General features: G+C 48.5%; 1 protein-coding gene across 5 annotated transcripts; it reads right to left on the minus strand.

The window, feature by feature from the left end:
- Positions 1-100: 100 nt before the first annotated feature.
- On the minus strand, positions 101-17,310 carry MAMSTR (MEF2 activating motif and SAP domain containing transcriptional regulator). 5 transcript variants are annotated; one of them, XM_019658270.1, is made up of 10 exons: positions 17,177-17,310; positions 16,583-16,666; positions 15,333-15,371; positions 14,557-14,729; positions 14,194-14,378; positions 13,726-13,828; positions 13,330-13,524; positions 12,888-13,061; positions 12,753-12,807; positions 101-2,656 (listed from the first exon to the last, which is right to left on the minus strand). In XM_019658270.1, the coding sequence occupies exons 2-10, from the start codon at positions 16,638-16,640 to the stop codon at positions 2,601-2,603; spliced, it is 1,038 nt and encodes a 345-aa protein (XP_019513815.1). In that variant the 5' UTR covers positions 16,641-16,666; positions 17,177-17,310; the 3' UTR covers positions 101-2,600. The 5 variants fall into 5 exon arrangements, with proteins under 5 accessions (XP_019513815.1, XP_019513812.1, XP_019513811.1 ...); XM_019658267.1 differs by lacking the exon at positions 101-2,656 and adding an exon at positions 12,070-12,628; XM_019658266.1 differs by lacking the exon at positions 101-2,656 and adding an exon at positions 12,070-12,628 and having other exon boundaries at positions 12,726-12,807.
- Positions 17,311-17,402: the final 92 nt, after the last annotated feature.

Here is a 17,402-nt window from a genome sequence, read left to right on the forward strand (position 1 = left end):
CTCCTCTTAGGCTGGCTCCCTCATGGTCCCAAGAGGGCTGCCACATACCCAGGTGTCACATGCAGACAATCTCTTCTCAAGGCAACAAAAAGAGGTTCATTCTTATCTTAGGTTTATTTTGAAGAGTGAGGGGAACCTTCCAAAGCCCTCCAGCAGCTTCCCAGAAGTATGTCATATGTCCATGTGACCTGTTACAAGGTAAGATGAATGAGACCTTGGGATTGGCTTAGCCTTAGATCAATAAATCTTTGCCCCCTGCAGCTGGGGAGTTGAACAGTTTCCTCTGAAGGACATGACAGCTTGCAGAAAGAAAACTGGGGTGCTCTTACCAAGGAAGAGGGCAGGAATGTATATAGAGAGTACAAATTAGGAAAGCAGGTTGTTTACTACATAAAGGCCAAGGAGGCAAGTGGGGCTTAAATAGAGTCATGATCTACTCTCCAAGCCATGTGTCCTTGGGACCATGGCCACCCTGAGAGCTTTTTTCCCTAGCTAGTCCACCCAGATGGGGGACCTTTTTTCCAGTCTTCACAAGAACACCACATTGGCTAGCAGCTGGTGTTTATCCAAGACCATATGCCCCACATCAGCAGCCCTGGCTTCCTAGGGCCTCGGATGATTATTGTTGAGAATTCAGAGACCAGCATGGCTCAATGAACTTGAGGAGAGTCCATTCATTCTTTCAGTAAATGATTGTGCTGGTGAATCTAACTGGCCTAGGATCCCTGCTTTCAGGGCTGCTTAGTGGCTTAAACATAGTGGCTTAAAACGACAGCAATTTTTTATTTCCCACAGTCCTGTGGGCCAGTTGGGTAGTTCTCTGCTCTATGCAATGTTGGCTGAAGTCCCTTAGGCAGCTGAATTTATGTGGAGCTCACTTGGAGCATCTCAGTCTCCTCTATGTGGCCTGTCCTGCAGGAAAGCTCGGTCTTCCTCACAACATGGCTTTCCATTTGTTTGCTGGAATACTCATTCTTGGAGCCCTCAGTCATCATCATGTAAGAAGTCCAACTACCTGAGGCTGCCATACTGTGAGGAAGCCCAGCCCCACTGACGAGCCACATGTAGGTGCTCCAATTAAGTCTTAGCTGAGGCAAACTTCAAGTCATCCCAGCCCACGCATCAGATATGTGAGTGAAGAAGCCTCCAGATGATTCCACAGTTGTTCAAGTCAACCTATCATTTAGAGTGATCCAGATGAGGCTCCTGACAACATGTTGCCGAGACAAGCTATATTTGAATTTCTGATTCACAGAATCTATGAGCATAATAATACGATTGTTTTATGCCACTAAGTTTTGAGGTAGTCTGTTTTGCAGCCATAGATAACAGGAACAAACTGAATATTCTCTGTATTTGCAGACATTTGCATGACTTTGGCATGAACTAAGCCAACATGAGTTTTCCTGCCCAACTTGAGATCTTATGTGCAAAGGCCCTGTGGCAAGGGGGAGTCTCTTTATACATGAGAGTGAAACGAGGCCAGTGTGGTTGGAGCACATGGAGCCAGATGTGGGTGGAGCGTTAGCAGGGTCAGACCATGAAAGGCCTTGTGGACCATGACAAGGATTTTGGGTTTTAATCTAGGACCAATGGGAAGCCATAAGAGAGTTTCAATTAGGGGAGTGACATGATCTGATTTGTTGTGTGGACATACCCAGCTGCTATGTGGAGGAAGGGCTGTAGGGACATATTGAGGCAAAGAGACCAATGAAAAGGCTACTGTAACATTCCCAGCAAGTAATGATGGTGGGCCACGGAGGTAATGATGGAAGTAGTGAGAAGTCTTATTTCAAGGACCCAACAGAGATTCCCAGTGTCTCTCTGCCCCGGTTTCACATTCCTGAGTCAACCTGATTGCTTCAACTAGGTTGATGTTTGAGTCAAGCATTCACCATAGGCCCGTTACCTAAGGCCATGGGGAAGGTGCACCTAAAACAAACATGGCTGCCATGTTTGTAAGGGAGTTAGTTTCAAGAGAAGAATGTAAGAATTGGGAAGATGCTCCAAAAAATGAGTACATAGGACAAAAAGGTTTGCCACTCCCATTGAAGGGACTGAAGCAAGTCATGGGTCACACCCATTTTCAAAGAGGGCCATCGAGAGCAGCCTGTCCACATGCCCTAGAATATTTATGCACAGTCCTAATGACTACCTCACATGTCTGTACAGTCTCTCTCGGTGGTTCTCTTGGCGCCCCTCTCTTTTGGTATGGAAGGGGCTGCCACAGTACTAATTAGGCTAATAGGCCTTTGCCTCCATAACTTTATTTGAGGGATCCCCTTTCAAAGTGCTAGTCTTATTTAATACAGATTGAATGGGTAGTGGTCGCTGAACCATGTTTTGCTATTTATATCAGTCAATCAATCAATCAATCAATCCTATGTTGATTTATTAGTTTGGCATTCTCTCTTTTTTAATGTACATTTAAAAATGTATTTTGGGGCACATTTTACATGCTTCTAAATTAAAACAATGTCAAGGTTGGTTGTAGTTTTCAAAGATGGCAGTGGCAACCTCTCGCCTTAATTTCAACCTCTCAAATCTTCCTCTGCACATCCCCAGAACACTATCCGTTTACTTCGATTCAAAACTTGAACTTACTGTTGATTCTTTCTTGCACATTCCATCCACCAGCAAGTTCTGTCAGTGTTACCTGCAAAATATACCCTGAATCTGAACTTGTTTTCCTCCTCTATCATCTGTCCAAGCCACCACCATCTATGCCTGGACACCTGCAAAATATTTTATACAGAGAAACAAGGTAGTAAACCCCATATGCCTGTTAGCCAATTCAACAATTTCAACATTTTCCTACTCTTATTTCATCTATGTCCCTTATCTTCCCCCTTATTGCTTTGTGAAAATCTCAGACATCAAATTTTCTCAGGCATGAATCCTTTATCTCTAATGGGTAAGGAGTCAATAAAAATATAACCGCATAAACACCTAAGACAATTCATAATAATATCTTACTGTCTTCTAATAGCAATCTATATCAAAACTTTACTGATTGTTGCAAAGATGTCTTATTACTATGTTCATTTGAATCAGGACGCAAAGAAACTCCACCCACTGTATTTGGTTGACAAGTGTCTTAAACATCTTTTAATCTATAACAGTCTCCCTCCTTTTCTTTTATTTAAAAAAAAAAAAGCCATGAGGGCCGGCCGAGTGGCTCAGTTGGTTAAGAGCTCGCTCAAGAGTTTGAGCTCTGAGCAATAGTAGTTCGATGCCCAGCCTCAGCTGAGCTGCCGCTGAGCTGCCAACAGGTGGCAGGATGGCTCAGCTAAAAAAAAAAAAAGCCATGAATCTGTTGATAAACAAGTCATTTGTCATGTACAAGTTCACCCATTTTCAGTTTGGCTGGTTGATTCCTCTTTGTGTCATTTAATATGTTCCTGTGTTCCCCTCTATTTCCTGTGAACCAGAGTTAGAGCTAAAAAGTGTGTGTGTGTGTGTGTGTGTGTGTGTGTGTGTGTGCACGCACATTTCAGTATCACAATGATATGAAAGCTATGCTGTAAAAAAATACATTGATAGGGCCTAAGATATATCATTTTGTAAGACTGCTCCAAGATATAGAACTGTTAATCAAGCTTATGTGAAGTATTTCTGTTCTATTTATTAAAGTCACATGTTGCTCTTATAACATAACTGATTACACTTTTTTGATAAGAGATAATTTATTAAAAGGCAGATAAATCTTTAAAAAAAATACATTAAAGCTATGTCTTGAAGAACGAATCTGACTGATTTTCGCTGTCAGCAAGCAAAGATGGACCAGTGAGGTAATGGTGGAAGTGAAGCAAAGAGACCAGTGAGAGGACCAGATTTAAAGATTTACCATAAAACTAAAGTGATCACGACAAAGTGGTACTGACATAAAAGATAGACAAATGAAATTCAAAAAAGAGAGTCCAAAAACAGATCACCTATATATGATCACTTGATTTACGACAAAAATTTCAGCACAGCTCAATGGGGGGGAATGAAGGAGTTTTTCAATAAATATTGGCTGTAGGAAACGTCATGATGTATTTTTTCTATGTTTTTCGTCACAAAAATGCGTCATGACTTTACCAACAACCCAATAGAAGCAAGCCCTTATCCATATGGAAAAAATGAACTTTGATTCCTATGTCATGCCACACACAAAGATTAATTCAAGATAGGTCACAGACCAAAATGTGAAAGCTAAAAGCATAAAGCTTCTAGAATAAAACATGGGAGAATAGCTTCATGACCTTGAGGTGGGCAAAGATTTCTTAAAGAGGACATGAAAAGACAGTAACCATAAAACATTTGGTATATTGGACTTCATTAAAATTAAGGACTTTTATTCATTAAAAGACACTTTTTATGTATCTACATTTCACAAAGTTCATATCCAGAACATAAAAGTGCCCATAAGTCAGTTAGAAAAAGACAAACATTTCATTAGGAAACATGGGCAAAAGCCTTGAACAGATGTTTCGTACACAAGAATGTGTTGATTTTTGGGTTGCTTATTATTCTTTCTCCTCAGTCACTGTCCCAAGGTGTACCCCCAGCTGCTCTGTGGCCTCTGGTCTCATTGCCTCTTTTTCCAGCTCACTCACAGCCTGGGGAAGGATTTGTTTCTCAGGTCACTTAAGGTTCTGGAGGCTGATTGTATGTGGTGGGGTATTAGGTAGGAGGTATATTTCCTGTGATGTTTCCTGCATCTCCTATCATCATCTGTGGAATTATTCTGACCCCACAGCTGTACATAAGGCTCAGCTCATTAGTAACTTTCACATCCTCTCACTGTCAGTTTTACAAGGTGGTGGCTCCTCCTCCTCCCCTTCTCTTTCTTCTTCCTCGAGAACCTGTTGTTAAACATTTACCAGCACATCTCTTGGCATTTCAAAAATATTTTAAAAAATAGGTTTAGGTCTGACAAGTGGGTTCCATCCCAAGTCTATTCTCCTCACAGCAGCCCGAGATCCTATTAAAACCTAAGGCATAGCTCATCACCCCAGACGCAAAAAAGGACACACTGTGTGATCCCATTCACATAAAGCTCCAAATTGGGAAAATTGAACTCTAGTGCTTAGGTGCCCATACATTGGTGGTAAAGCAATAAAGACATGCAAGGGCATAAATAGGACAGAAGTCAGGATATTGGTAACATCTGAGAGGAGAGAAGGGGTATGACGAGGGGGAAATGCAAGGAACATGAAGCAATATAGTTCCATGGATGTTCACTTTAGAATTATTAGTTAAATATACATGCACGCCTTATGCATTTTTCTCTAAATATGCTCTACTTCACATTTTTTTAAACATAATTTTTAAAAATTTTATTGGGGAATTGGGGAAGGGAACAGTGTTGGGGGATTAGGGAAGGGAAACATTGTGTTTTTCCAGGACCATCAGCTTGAAGTCGAGTTGTTGTCCTTCAATCTTAGTTGTGGAGGGCGCAAGCTCAACTCCAAGTCCAGTCGCTGCTTTCTATTTAGTTGTGAGGGGGGCGCAGCCCACCACCCCATGCAGGAGTCCAACCAGCAACCTTCTTATTAAGAGCACATGCTCTAATCAACTGAGCCATCCGGCCACCCATTGGCAGCTCAGCGGCACCTCAGCTTGGGCGCAGCTCACTGGCCCATGTGGGAATCGAACCGGCAACACTGTTGCTCAGAGCTCCGGCTCTAACCAACTGAGCCATCCCGCCAGCCCACACAACTTTTTAAGGAAAGTAAAAGATCTCTCTGGGGCTGCTGTGTGGGAGGCTGGGGAATGAGGCCTCCACGTGGGTCCAGGGCAGCGCTGTCCCGTGGAACTTTCCATAATGGGGGAAATGTTCTCCATCTGCGCTGTCCAAAATGGTAGCCACAGGCCACCTGTGCCTACTAAGTACGTGAAATGTGGCAAGAGTGACTACGGAATGGAACTTTAAATTTTTATGTAACTTGCTTTACTTTAAATTTAAATAGACCCATGTGGCTAGCAGCTGCCATTTTGGGCAGCACAGGGTGAGATGTTTTAAAGAATACATCTGCCTGGGAGACACAACAGCAGTTAGGTGTACATGAATCACTGGACATGTAAAGAGAGGCAAATTAACGTACAGGGCAACCACCACCATTTCAACAAGATTCTGTTAATCAATGTAACTCTATGAAATCACCAGAACCCCCTTCCCAGAAAATACCCCCCAACACAGCTTCCCTCTCCCAGCAACACCCCACAACTGAACCCCCACAGGAATACCCTCTCCCACCAGAATCCCTCTGCTGAAATCCCCTTAACAGATGCTCCCCCTCCCCACCCCCCTCACCCGCCCATCACTAGAATCCCTTCTCCCATGAGATCTCCCCACCAGAAATCCCTGCTCCCATTGAAAACCCTTCTCCTACCAGAACCTCCCCACTGGAACCCTCCTCTTCCACTAGAAGCTTCCCAGATCCTCTCATCCATACCCACCCATAAGGCTTGTGGGGAGAGTGGTAACAGAAGGCAGTTGCTCCCAGCTGACCTCGGCCAAGCTAAGCCTGATTCCTGGCTCTTTCCTACAGGCTCACAAGATACTTGATGGATAATCTGATATAGAATTTTATGTGGGGTTCAGGAGACGCAGCCGTCTCATCTGGCTTCTATTCTGAATCTTGCACCCTTTCTGACTTCAATGCCATTTCGATTCTCCAGATTTTTAAAAATCGATTGCAGATAGAGTAAATAAGCTAATCTGGGCCATGCGCTCCAGATATTTATGATCTTAAACATACATTGTTGTATACTGTAAGCCAGCAAGGGTCTGAGCTACAAAAGGACAGTAATTTCCACATAGGATTTGAGCCTGGCTCGTCTGTTTAAAATGGCACCTGATATGGATTGGAATGTGTCCCCCACAAAGGTATGTTGAAATCTTAACCCCCAGTACCTGTGAATGTGACCTTATTTGGAAATAGGGTCTTTGAAGATGTACTTAAGTTAAGATATGGTCATTTGGGTTGGGCCCTAATGCAATATGACTCTTTCCTTATGAAAAAAGGAGATTTGGGCACAGAGACAGGGACACCCGCAAGGAGAATGCTGTCTGAAGATGAAGCAGACATCAGGGTGATGCATCTACGCACCAAGGAACCCCAATGATTGTCAGCAAACCACCAGGAACTGGGAGAGAAGCAGGGAACAGATTCTCTGTTACAGCCCACAGAAAGAATTGACTGCCAACACCTTGATCTTGGACTTTGGCCTTTGGAACTGTGTCTGTGGTTTAAGTCACTCAGCTTGGGGTACTTTGCTACAGCAGTCCTAAGAAATTAATTCAGTACCTAAGAAAGTGGGGAGGGTGGAAGGCTGTTTCCGGTGGTTTTGTGGAGTTTCTTCAGTTAGCCAAGCTTCAGTAGAATGCTGGCTGTCGCCCTGTGTGTTGATTTTCATTTATTATAATTAAATTATGTCCATGGTCATGGGCTGTTCCTTCCAAGTATTGGCATTCCCTAGGGCTCTATCTGTGGCTCATTGTCCTCCCAGGTTGATTTCATGGTTTCACATACTGTATATAGATGGTGTTCACATTTTTATTTTGGGGCCAGAAACTTCCCTTTAGACAAAATTTAAAAACAAAATTTTTTTAATGGAATAACTTTAAAAATTCCAAAAGTAGAGAGTGCTGAGCAGAGCAGGCTCTACCAGATGTTAAAAAAATAATGTTAAGCCTCAATAAATAAAACAGTGTGTTCCCAGTGCAAGAAAAGTGGATTACAGGCACTGCCTAGAAAAGCCAGAAATACATTGGGGAATTAAATGTATGCTGAGAGTGGCATTACAAATTTGTAGTGAAAAGACAGATTCTTAACAAATAATGTTGAGCTATCTAAATAGAAAAAAAAAGAGCAAGCTCATGAAAAGAAAAATAAAAGAAATTCAAACTAAAAATTTAATCAACGAACGTAAAAGGATCATATATCATTTTTTGTTTTGCTTTTTGCAAATATGAAATCCTACACACTTTGACAACTTGCTTTTCTTTTTTAATCTCCTACATAGTAAACATCTTTCCAGTCCCTTTGGTAGTTGCAAAAGATTCCATCGTGTTGATTAGCCATGTCACATCCATGCTCCAATTGAAGATTTTTATTTTTAGGTTGTTTGTTGGGGTTTATTACTATAAATAATGCCAAGGAGAATGTCCTTGTCATTTGTCACTATTGGCTGTAGTGTGGGAAATTTTTATGCATGCATACTGATAATTGCTTTTTTAGGATGTATTACTGGAAGTGAAATTTCTGGGTCAAGGAGTGTGCATTTAAACTCAATACTTCTGCGTGACGGGAAAATTTTATGTTCTGTCCAGCCATGTATAAATTCTCATTCTTGGGGTGACTGGTTAGCTCAGTTGGTTAGAGTGTGGTGCTGATAACACCAGGGTTGCCGGTTCAATCCCCGCATGGCCTCTGTGAGCTGCGCCCTCCATAAAAAAAAAAAAGAGTCAACTATGCCATTGTAGCATGACAACAATGTGTAACCTGTGACTGTGGCTGTTCCTCAATAAGAAAAAATTAGAAAAATTAAAATAAATAAATAAATAAATGCCCATTCTCCCACAGTCTTACGACCATGGGATGGCAGCGTGGTGCAGGGGGTCCCCTAGGGGTGCTCAGGACTCCTTAGCTGACCTGCTTCCTGTGCCCCCTACATTGGTCCAGCCCTCAGTTTTTCCCTGCTGCCTTTGTGGGGAGGCCCAGCCCTCTTCTCAGGGGCAGGAGGGAGAGACTGACATGTCTGGAGAAGGGCTGGATGACAAGCCCTGTGAAGGGCACAGGATCCAAGCCCTTCCCTCAGGCACTGGGTTCCAACTGGAACACTCCACCCACGCCTCTCAGAGGCCCTACCCATGACTCTTTTGGGGGCTTCCCACAGGCCCTGCAGGCTCTCAGCCCAAGGCTGCCCTCTTCTGGACACAGGAGAGATGGAGACGGAGAGTGACAAGGACACGGAGTCAGGTAGACATGGGGACAGATTGTTATGGAGATAGATATAAGCATAGAAGTGTCTGAAGGGAAATGGAGACAGACAGAAGAAGCCTGCCACACCCCTTACTGATGTTTCCAGGACTGACTGCACCCCTTTCCCACCAGTTTGCAGCCTGACATGAAGGGTCCTACAAGACTCAGCCGACACCCATCTCTCCAGCCTGGGTTCTGCTGCAGCAGCCACCCACCTTTGCTCCAGGAAACCTGACCTCACAAGGTTCCCCCATGGCCGCACGCTTGACACCTTCAGGCCTTTGCATATTCTTCTGCCTCTACAAGGATGCTGTCTTTCAGGTTCCTCTAACCAGCTCCTCCTCATCCTTTAAGCTCAACAAAAATCCTTTCTCTGACCACCCTGTCCATTCCCCCACAGCTCCTGGTCTTTTCCAGGAGTCATGGCTCTGGAATGCCGTGTGCCAAGCCACAAAAATACTTATCACCCTGCACTGGTACTGTCTGCAAATACCTGAGCTTGAGATTGAGGCTCTTGGTTTTTTCAACTCTGAGGACACACGCTGTGATCTGATTTAAAACCGCACTCCAACACCTCCCATCTGTGTGACACTGGGCATATCACTCCCCTTCTCTGATCTTCAGTTATTTTATCTGGAAAGTAAGGATGACAAAACCAACCTGATGGGTTCAGAAGACACCAAAGATTGCCTTTGCCTCATAGTAATGAGTATTCGTTCTGTTGCCTTTTTTATCGTGGATCTCTAATGTCCACCAGAGTTTACACATGTTAAGGCATTAGAATGGTCGGTCAGAAGTTAAGAATGGTGATTAATATTTATCGGCAAGTCTCATATGCCAGGTCCAGTTTGTGGACAATCTCAGTGAACACTGTCATACACACTGGGCTAAAGGTACAGATGAGGAAACTGACGCAAGCCAAGGAGATGTCACTGGCTCTAGGTCCTGTCACATGTAACCGATCTGTTGTCCTTTTCCACCTGTAGTCGACACTGTTGGTGGCCAGGCCAGGTCCCCTCAGATTACTTTTACCAGTTCTGTTCACCCAGCCCCCAGCTACTGTAAGCTTTGTAAATTAATCATGCCTTCTTTCCCCAGTATTTGTGGTGCTTTGACATCTGGGAACTTGCTGTCATTGGAGGGACTGCCCATCCCAGGGCTAGCAAGTTTCTAGGGGTAATAAAAAAAACTCATGTGTGGGGGCCAACTGAGTGGCTCGGTTGGTTAAGAGCGCGGGCTCTGAGCAACATGGTTGCCGGTTCGATTCCCACATGGGCCAGTGAGCTGTGCCCCAGCTGAGCTGCCGCTGAGCTGTCAGGCAGGATGGCTCAGTTTGTGAGAGCATGTGCTCCTGACCACAAGGTTGCTGGTTAGACTCCCGCATGGGATAGCGGGCTGCACCCCCCGCAACTAAGATTGAACATGGCACCTTAAGCTGAGCAGCTATGAACTGCCAACAGGCAGCCGGATGGTGACTGGACTTGAAGCTGAGCTTGCTGAGCCCTCCACAACTAAGACTGAAGGACAATAACTTGGCTGTTCCTCTCCCCCAATTACCCAACACTGTTCTCCTTGCCTCAATAAAACCTTTAAAAAAAAAAACCTCACATGTGAGCATATATTTCATATGCAAACCAACCAACCCACAGCCCAGACTCCCAACCACTTTTTTGGAGCTTTTATACTCCAGGCCACTAGTCCTCTGCTTGATCACTCCAGGGCCACCTTCCAGACAGCTAGGGACAGCCCAGAGCCTACTGAAATTATTCCAGCTAGCCAATCATAAACCTGTTTACCCTGCCTCATCTGTTCCTTCCCAAGGAAACCACAATAAAGACTCTTGCCCACGGTTCCCTTCTCTCCCTCGGCCTCCTGGCTGACCATGGAGTTTCCCCATGTGGTCCTACATGGCTTGGTGTGTTTCCTTCTTTTGGGATCTGTGAGAATAACAAACGATCTTTTCAATGACAACCATCTCCTGATCTTTTGACCTCACCATACGTGAGTAATTATAAAACCTACATTTTAAAACACTTTGCTGCTCACGAATTACACTATGACTTTCTTCCCAGGACTGTCCTTGAGGTCAAAATGCCTGGGAGTTTGTGTCCCAATCCCATATCTGAATAGAGGACCAAATATGGCCCTCAATGACCATGACCGCAATATTCACACATTTGTGTGGTCCCCTTTCATATTCAGCCTGGGCTGGCCTGACTTGCATTAACCAATGTGGGGGAAGCGAGCCTGTGCCAGTTCTAAGCTTAGTCTTTAGGAGACTGGCAGCTTCTGCTTTTTCCTCTAGGAATGCTCACTTTGGGAAGCCCTGAGCTTCCATGTAGAGTCATCACTCTGTTGGAGACACCACATGGAGAGGGACAGCATTAAGGCTACACAGAGAATGAGAGAAGTCCATATGTCCACAGCCCAGTGGGGTCCAGCCTACTAGCCATCCCTGCCAAGGCACCAGACACATCTGAGTGTGCCATCTTGGATGGTGCAGCCCAGTTGGGCCCTAAGATGACTGCAGCCCTGGTTGACATAGGATGCTGAAGAACTGCCTCGTTGAGCCAGTCAACCCATGGAATTGTGAGAGATCGTAGACAGTTATTATTTTAAGACTTAAGTTTTAGGGTCGCTTGTTATTCAGTGATAAAAACCCAAACAGGGATCTATCTCCCTTCGCCTCAAAGGTGAAGTTCTCTTTGCCTCAAGGTGGGAAAGACTCTGCAACTTAATTTATCCTCTGGGATCAGGCTGAGGTTGGGACATCATACTCCTACTGGTCTTCTTCCCCTTCACTGTCCTGTTTCATCCACTCCTTTTTGGCTTTGCCTGGGAGCATTTCTTTAATAACTCACGGACACATGAATCTTGCCTCAGGCTCTGCTTCCAAGAGAATCTGACCTCAGACACAATGCTTCCGATTTTCTCATCTCCAACCAGAAGCCAAGGGTCTGGCTCCTGATTCTCCCTCCCGACTCTTCCCGGTCCCTCTCCTGCATCCAAAAAGCACAGACCACCTTCCAGACATCCCAGCAAAAGGCAGCCATGTAGTTGGTGGGATGGGGGAAGAAGACATCCAAGAAGTCTCTGAAGGAAGCAGCAAGCAGCTTGTTTGCCCTGGCCAGTAACAATGAAACCTCCCCACCCCCAACCACAAAACCATGGAGGAGATCCTATGGTCAGGCAGGCAAAGTCTGGTGGTTGGCATGTCAGCAGCAGTTCAGAGGCTAGGTGGAGATGAGAGTTGTTTCTGATTCTGTGTCTGTTGTGGGAGGGGACTCTGCTGGTTGTTTCAACACCTCCCTCAGGGAGTCTGTTGCTCTGACCTCCCTATCCCCACCAGTTCTCAGTCCCTGGAAACCCCAGAATCCATCACCATGGATCCTCCAGCAGGTCCCACAGTCTGGTGCCACTGGAGTCAGATAAGTCAGCAGAGAAGATGCTGGGGGCTGGGGGACCACAACCCAGCGGGGCACCCCCACTTAGAGCCTCCAGCCAGTCCAAGGAGTCTGTGGGAGAGGGGGACGGGGAGTTCGTAGGGGATGGGAGCGAGGAAGAGAAGACAGATGAGAGGCCTTCAGAGTCTGGGGAGGGGGACAGCACATCGAAAGAGCCGGGGAAGTCCAGAGGGATGGGAGGCAGCAGGTCTGCAGGGGAAGAAATGGAGTGTAAGCTTAGGAAGTCATGGATCCTGGCCCCAGACCCCTAGGGATTCCTTGTTTCCAAGAGTCCAGCCCTCTTTACCCTCAAATCTAGGAGTTCGGCTCTCACCATCAGGCTCCACCTGGTCTTCCAGAATGTCATCAATGCCCCGGCTGGGAAGCAACTGCGGATGGGCAGAAGCGGAGTGAACCGGGGACTCTGGCCCGGATTTTGACCGGAGACCACTAGCCCACTCCCTCTCACCTGAGCCCTCCGGATGGCTTCCTGCAGCTCCTCCTCCAGAGTCTGGGCCACAGAGGCTGGTGCTGAGGAAGGGGTCAGCACTTGAGCTGGAGTCTGAGGGGGAGCCGGAGCTGTTACAAGGGTTTCCGCGGCACGTGGAAGAGGCGAGGGGTGAGATGCTGGGCCTGGCTTGGTCTAGATAAAACCCAGAAGAGGGTGAGTTTCTATAAGCCACGCCCACTGAGGGCAACCCCTCCCACTCACAACCTGTGGCTCCACCCCCTGGTGCTGTCTGGGCCCTTCGCTCCTCATCCCCCGCTTTCGGCCACGCCCTTCATTCTTTCATTGGCTTCTCTTCCCCCCTTTCCTCTTAACCACGCACTCCCGCATTTCATTGGCTAATTTTTTTCGACTTCCCGCTCCGTCCAGCTTTGTCTTCTCCTCAATGGTCCACCGCCCTCACCGAGCCCGGCCGCCGGGCGGCTCCCAGGGCCTTGGGCCTAAGGCGTGGCCAGGAAGCACCCGCGGAACATTCTTCGCGCCTCGGCTTGGGCCGCTCGCGGGGCGGGGCGCCGCCGCGCATGCGCTCCAGGAGCATCGACTTGGTCCCTGACACGGGGAGGCCCCGCAGGCGCAGCTGCTGCCGGAGCTCTGAGACCTGGGGTGGGGGTTAGGGAGAGACGTGCTGGACAGGTTCCGGGGTGCAAGCGGAGACCCGGGCTGGACAATTGGAAACCGAGAGAGGAGGGACTGGGGTCCCGGGCTCCTGGATCTCCGATGGAGCAGAGGCTACTGGGTTAGACTTCTGCGTCCCCACCGAGAAAGGGGGCCAGCCTGGGAAGTTGCTCCGCACACTTACCGTCAACTCCTCCAGTTTAAGGGTCTGAAGTTCCAACTTGTGTGGAGGAGGCGAGGGGCTGGGGACTCCTGGGAGGGAGGGAGGGAGGGGAGTGGGCTTCATCCTGGCGATAGTCGTGAGGGGGAAACAAGTTAGAAGGGACAGAGAGAAAAGGTATTCTGGGTTCCTCAAAGACAGGGGCTCATAAAGACAGAGGAAATGCAGACCCAGAATTCTGGGTCTCAGAGGGAGCAAGCCTAGAAGGCTGGTTCCTGTGCATGGAGAGAAGGGACTGGTGGCTTAGACTCTTGGGTCAAAGCGAGGACTCCTGGGAACTGAAGGAAGAATGGCTGGGGACCTGGACTCTTGAGTCTTGAGGAAGGATGGAGCTAAGGGCTGGACTCCCCTTGGACTCTGAGTTTGACTCTGAGTTTGATGGAAGAGGATACTGGGGCCTTGAACCTCCTGGAGAACAGAAACAGGTCATACCTAGGAGGTGGCTGCTGTGAGTTTGTTTCTTCCCACAGAGGTGGCCCAGGGGGACCCAGGGCTGACCCTTTGGCCTGAAGATCTGTCCTGGACCCTTGTCTTGGCTCTGGGGGCATGTATTGGTGGTATGTCAAGTTCCCCTTGGGCTTGGACTCCCTCCAATGTGAGGAGATCTTGGGAGACGCCTGAAAAAGCAGGTGTGATGTCTTATGCTTCAGCTCCGTTCCCACTTCCCTGCCCCAGAGTCCCATGCAAAGTATGGGGTCAGCTTGGCACTACCAGAGAGGAGCAAAAAAGGCAGCAGCAAGGAAGACCAAGGCTAGACTCTCAGGGGTACTTCCCCTCACTCCAGTGGAGACTCACCTTCGGGGACCTCCAAGGGCAGCTTTTTGGCTCTGGGTTCAGGTCCCCAGGGCTGAAAAGGAATGGGGCGGGGCCCGAGGGCAAGCCTGGGGCCTGAGCCAGAGCTGGGCCTGCAGCTGAGATCCACGGATCTGGATTCAAGACTGGAGAGGTGGCGAAGGACCCCAAGAAGTCTGCAGACAGCAAGCCAGGCAGGGAGGAACAAGACTGTGTGGGAAGGAGGACCCTGGAGGCTTCAACCCCCAGTGCGGGAGAACAGGACCACGGAGGGAAATCCAAGTGGTGGGAAGCTGGGTGCCAGGACTTCTGGATCTATGGGTGGAGGTGCTAGAAATCCAGACTTCTACATTCTCAAGAAAGGCAGAAGTTCTGTACTCAGTCACCAAAGGGTGTGGTGACTGAGGATTACAGATTTCTGGGGTTTTGCTGGGACAGGGGTGGGGCCAGCACTACTGTTTCTTGAGGAGAGAGAGAAGCTGAAAGCCACATCCTGAGATTCCTATGTGTGCCAAGTGTGGAGTCGGGAACGTTTTCTTCTGGGTTCATGCATTTCCCACTGGAGTGGGAAAAACTGGAGCAGGACGCAGAGTTCCTAGGGGTGGGGTGGCAGAGACCTATACTCCTGGAACCTCTGGGGAGGACAGGATGCGATTTCACTGTCTCCTGGGGCATAGGGACCGAGTCTCGGGAACCAGCAAGGTTATCTAGCAGCTGCACTCCAGGGTGCCCCAAGGGAATACGGTCACCATCCCCTCCCTTTCAGGGCCCATACTTACTTGGGTCCTGATACCGTCTGTGGATCCGAAGCTGGAGAACTGTGGAAGGAGGAAGGGGGTGGGAGGAGAAAGGCGGGAAGGGAGTGTCCAGGAGCCTGGCCTGGCAGGCGATGCGAGCTGCAGTTGTTGGCAGAACAGGCGTGCCCAGCCCCCTTACACACACCCCGTGCAGGCGGGTGGGCGGGCAGCCTGCTCCCTTTCCTGGGCCTCCCGCCTGCTCCCTGCCAGCAGAGCGCCGAGGGCCAGAGCCATTCTGGGGCTAGGTGCCAGCCAGTGTGCAGGCAGGAGGCATCCCTGCCCCCAGCTCCACCTGCCCCCTTCTCTAGCGTGTGCCCACCTTATTCTTGGCACAATTGCCATTTTGACAGCCTGGTCCATTTGTACCTCACCTGCTTTTATCCATGCACTCCACTTTGCACATGCTTGCTCCCTTCTGTGCTGCCCCTGGATCTTCCCACAGTCACCCCCTCTGCACACTCACCTTTAAACATGTATTTACAGGCTCTAGTTTTGCACAAAATCCACTTTTTTGCCCTTGTACCCTTTGATACTCTTCACCCTTGGCTCACTCCATGTTGGCACCCACCGAGCCACATTAACACACTTATTTGCACATTCAGTATTTGGCCCCTGGTTTTGGAGCAAGGATCTCCCTTTGCACATTTCTGCTTTTTGTACACATGCAGTTTTGAGTACTCCTTGCTCTTTGGTTGCTGGTGTCTTTACACCCACCCAACCATGTAAGCACACTCATTTACACACTCAAGTACCCTTTGTCTACTTAGCAATTGACCTCCAGTTCCACCCACTTGCCCACTTTCCACATGCACTGCGACCTAAAATACAACCTTTGACATTCAGGACCTGATAGCTCATTGTCCCCTCGCCCACACTCCAACACTGGTGGTTCTGAATTCCCCATTCCCTCCACCTCTCCACTTTGCACACATGTCAGTTTAAGATCCTGTTGTTTTGCAGTACCTGACCCTATGCACACCCACCTCTAGCCACCCCCCCCCCACTGTCCACGTGAGCATTGTACTAGCCATTTGCACACTCATTGATCCATCACAACTCGACTCCTTTGCTGGGGCTTCCTTTCTGCATACATGCTCGTTTGCACAGAAAACACATGCGTGGTGGGTCCCACTGCCCCCAACACCTCACCCTGTTGTGCACACTCCCCAAGTTAGAGAATTCCCCAGACCCAGGGTACCACTTCCATGTATGCACAGACAGAAGCCTCTCACCAGATCTGAACTTGGAGCGAATGATTTGGGAGCGCTGGGAGGAAGCCACCAGGGTCATTGCCAAGGCTGGGATGGGGACCTGGACTGGGGGGAGGGCAGGACCCCCACAGGAGTCAGGGTCAGCATGGAGGTAAGGAGGCTGCCCCTGCACGTGAACGCGGCAGGGAAATGGGGCTGAAGGACTTAAGGACAGGAGAAGTCTGGGGACTTAACTTCTGGATCCTGAGAGGGGGGGGGGCTGGGGACCCCAATTCCTGGAGCCTGGGAGAGGAAGGACTTGGGATCCAGGACTCCTGGGTCCTAAGAAGGAGGGCACTGGGGGCCTGGACCGCTGGGTCTATGAAAATGGAGGCAGGAGAAGGGGGTGAAGGGCTGAAACTCAATACTCTGAAGGGACTAGAATTCAACATCCTGGGTCAAGAAGGGAAAGGGACCTAATAGATCCCTGGGAAAAGCAAGGGTCTCTGCCATCTGCATTTGAGAAGCAAGTGGGTGGGTGTCAGCCACCATGTTCTATGGGGAAGGGACTGGGACCAGAGAGGGGACAGAAGAATTAAGGTGGGTCTCCTCCTCTCCACCCCAGGGGCTTCTCACCAGGTGGGTTCCGTGTAGCTGTGCTCTGGAGCAGGTAGAGTCCCGCGGTCTAGGCTGGAGGCCGTAAGCTCCGCCTCACCAGCCTGAGACTCCCTTTTGGGGGCGTGCTGGGAGTCTGTAAAGCGGGGTGGGGGAGACAGAAGCCTCGCCTGGGACTCCGAAAAGGGGCGGGAGCACGGGCTGGGAGGGACTGGGGCGGGGCGGACCTTGGGGTTCCCTGGCTCGC

The sequence above is a fragment of the Hipposideros armiger genome, unplaced genomic scaffold (genome assembly GCF_001890085.2).
Source record: "Hipposideros armiger isolate ML-2016 unplaced genomic scaffold, ASM189008v1 scaffold_283, whole genome shotgun sequence".
Taxonomy (NCBI): Eukaryota; Metazoa; Chordata; class Mammalia; order Chiroptera; family Hipposideridae; genus Hipposideros; species Hipposideros armiger.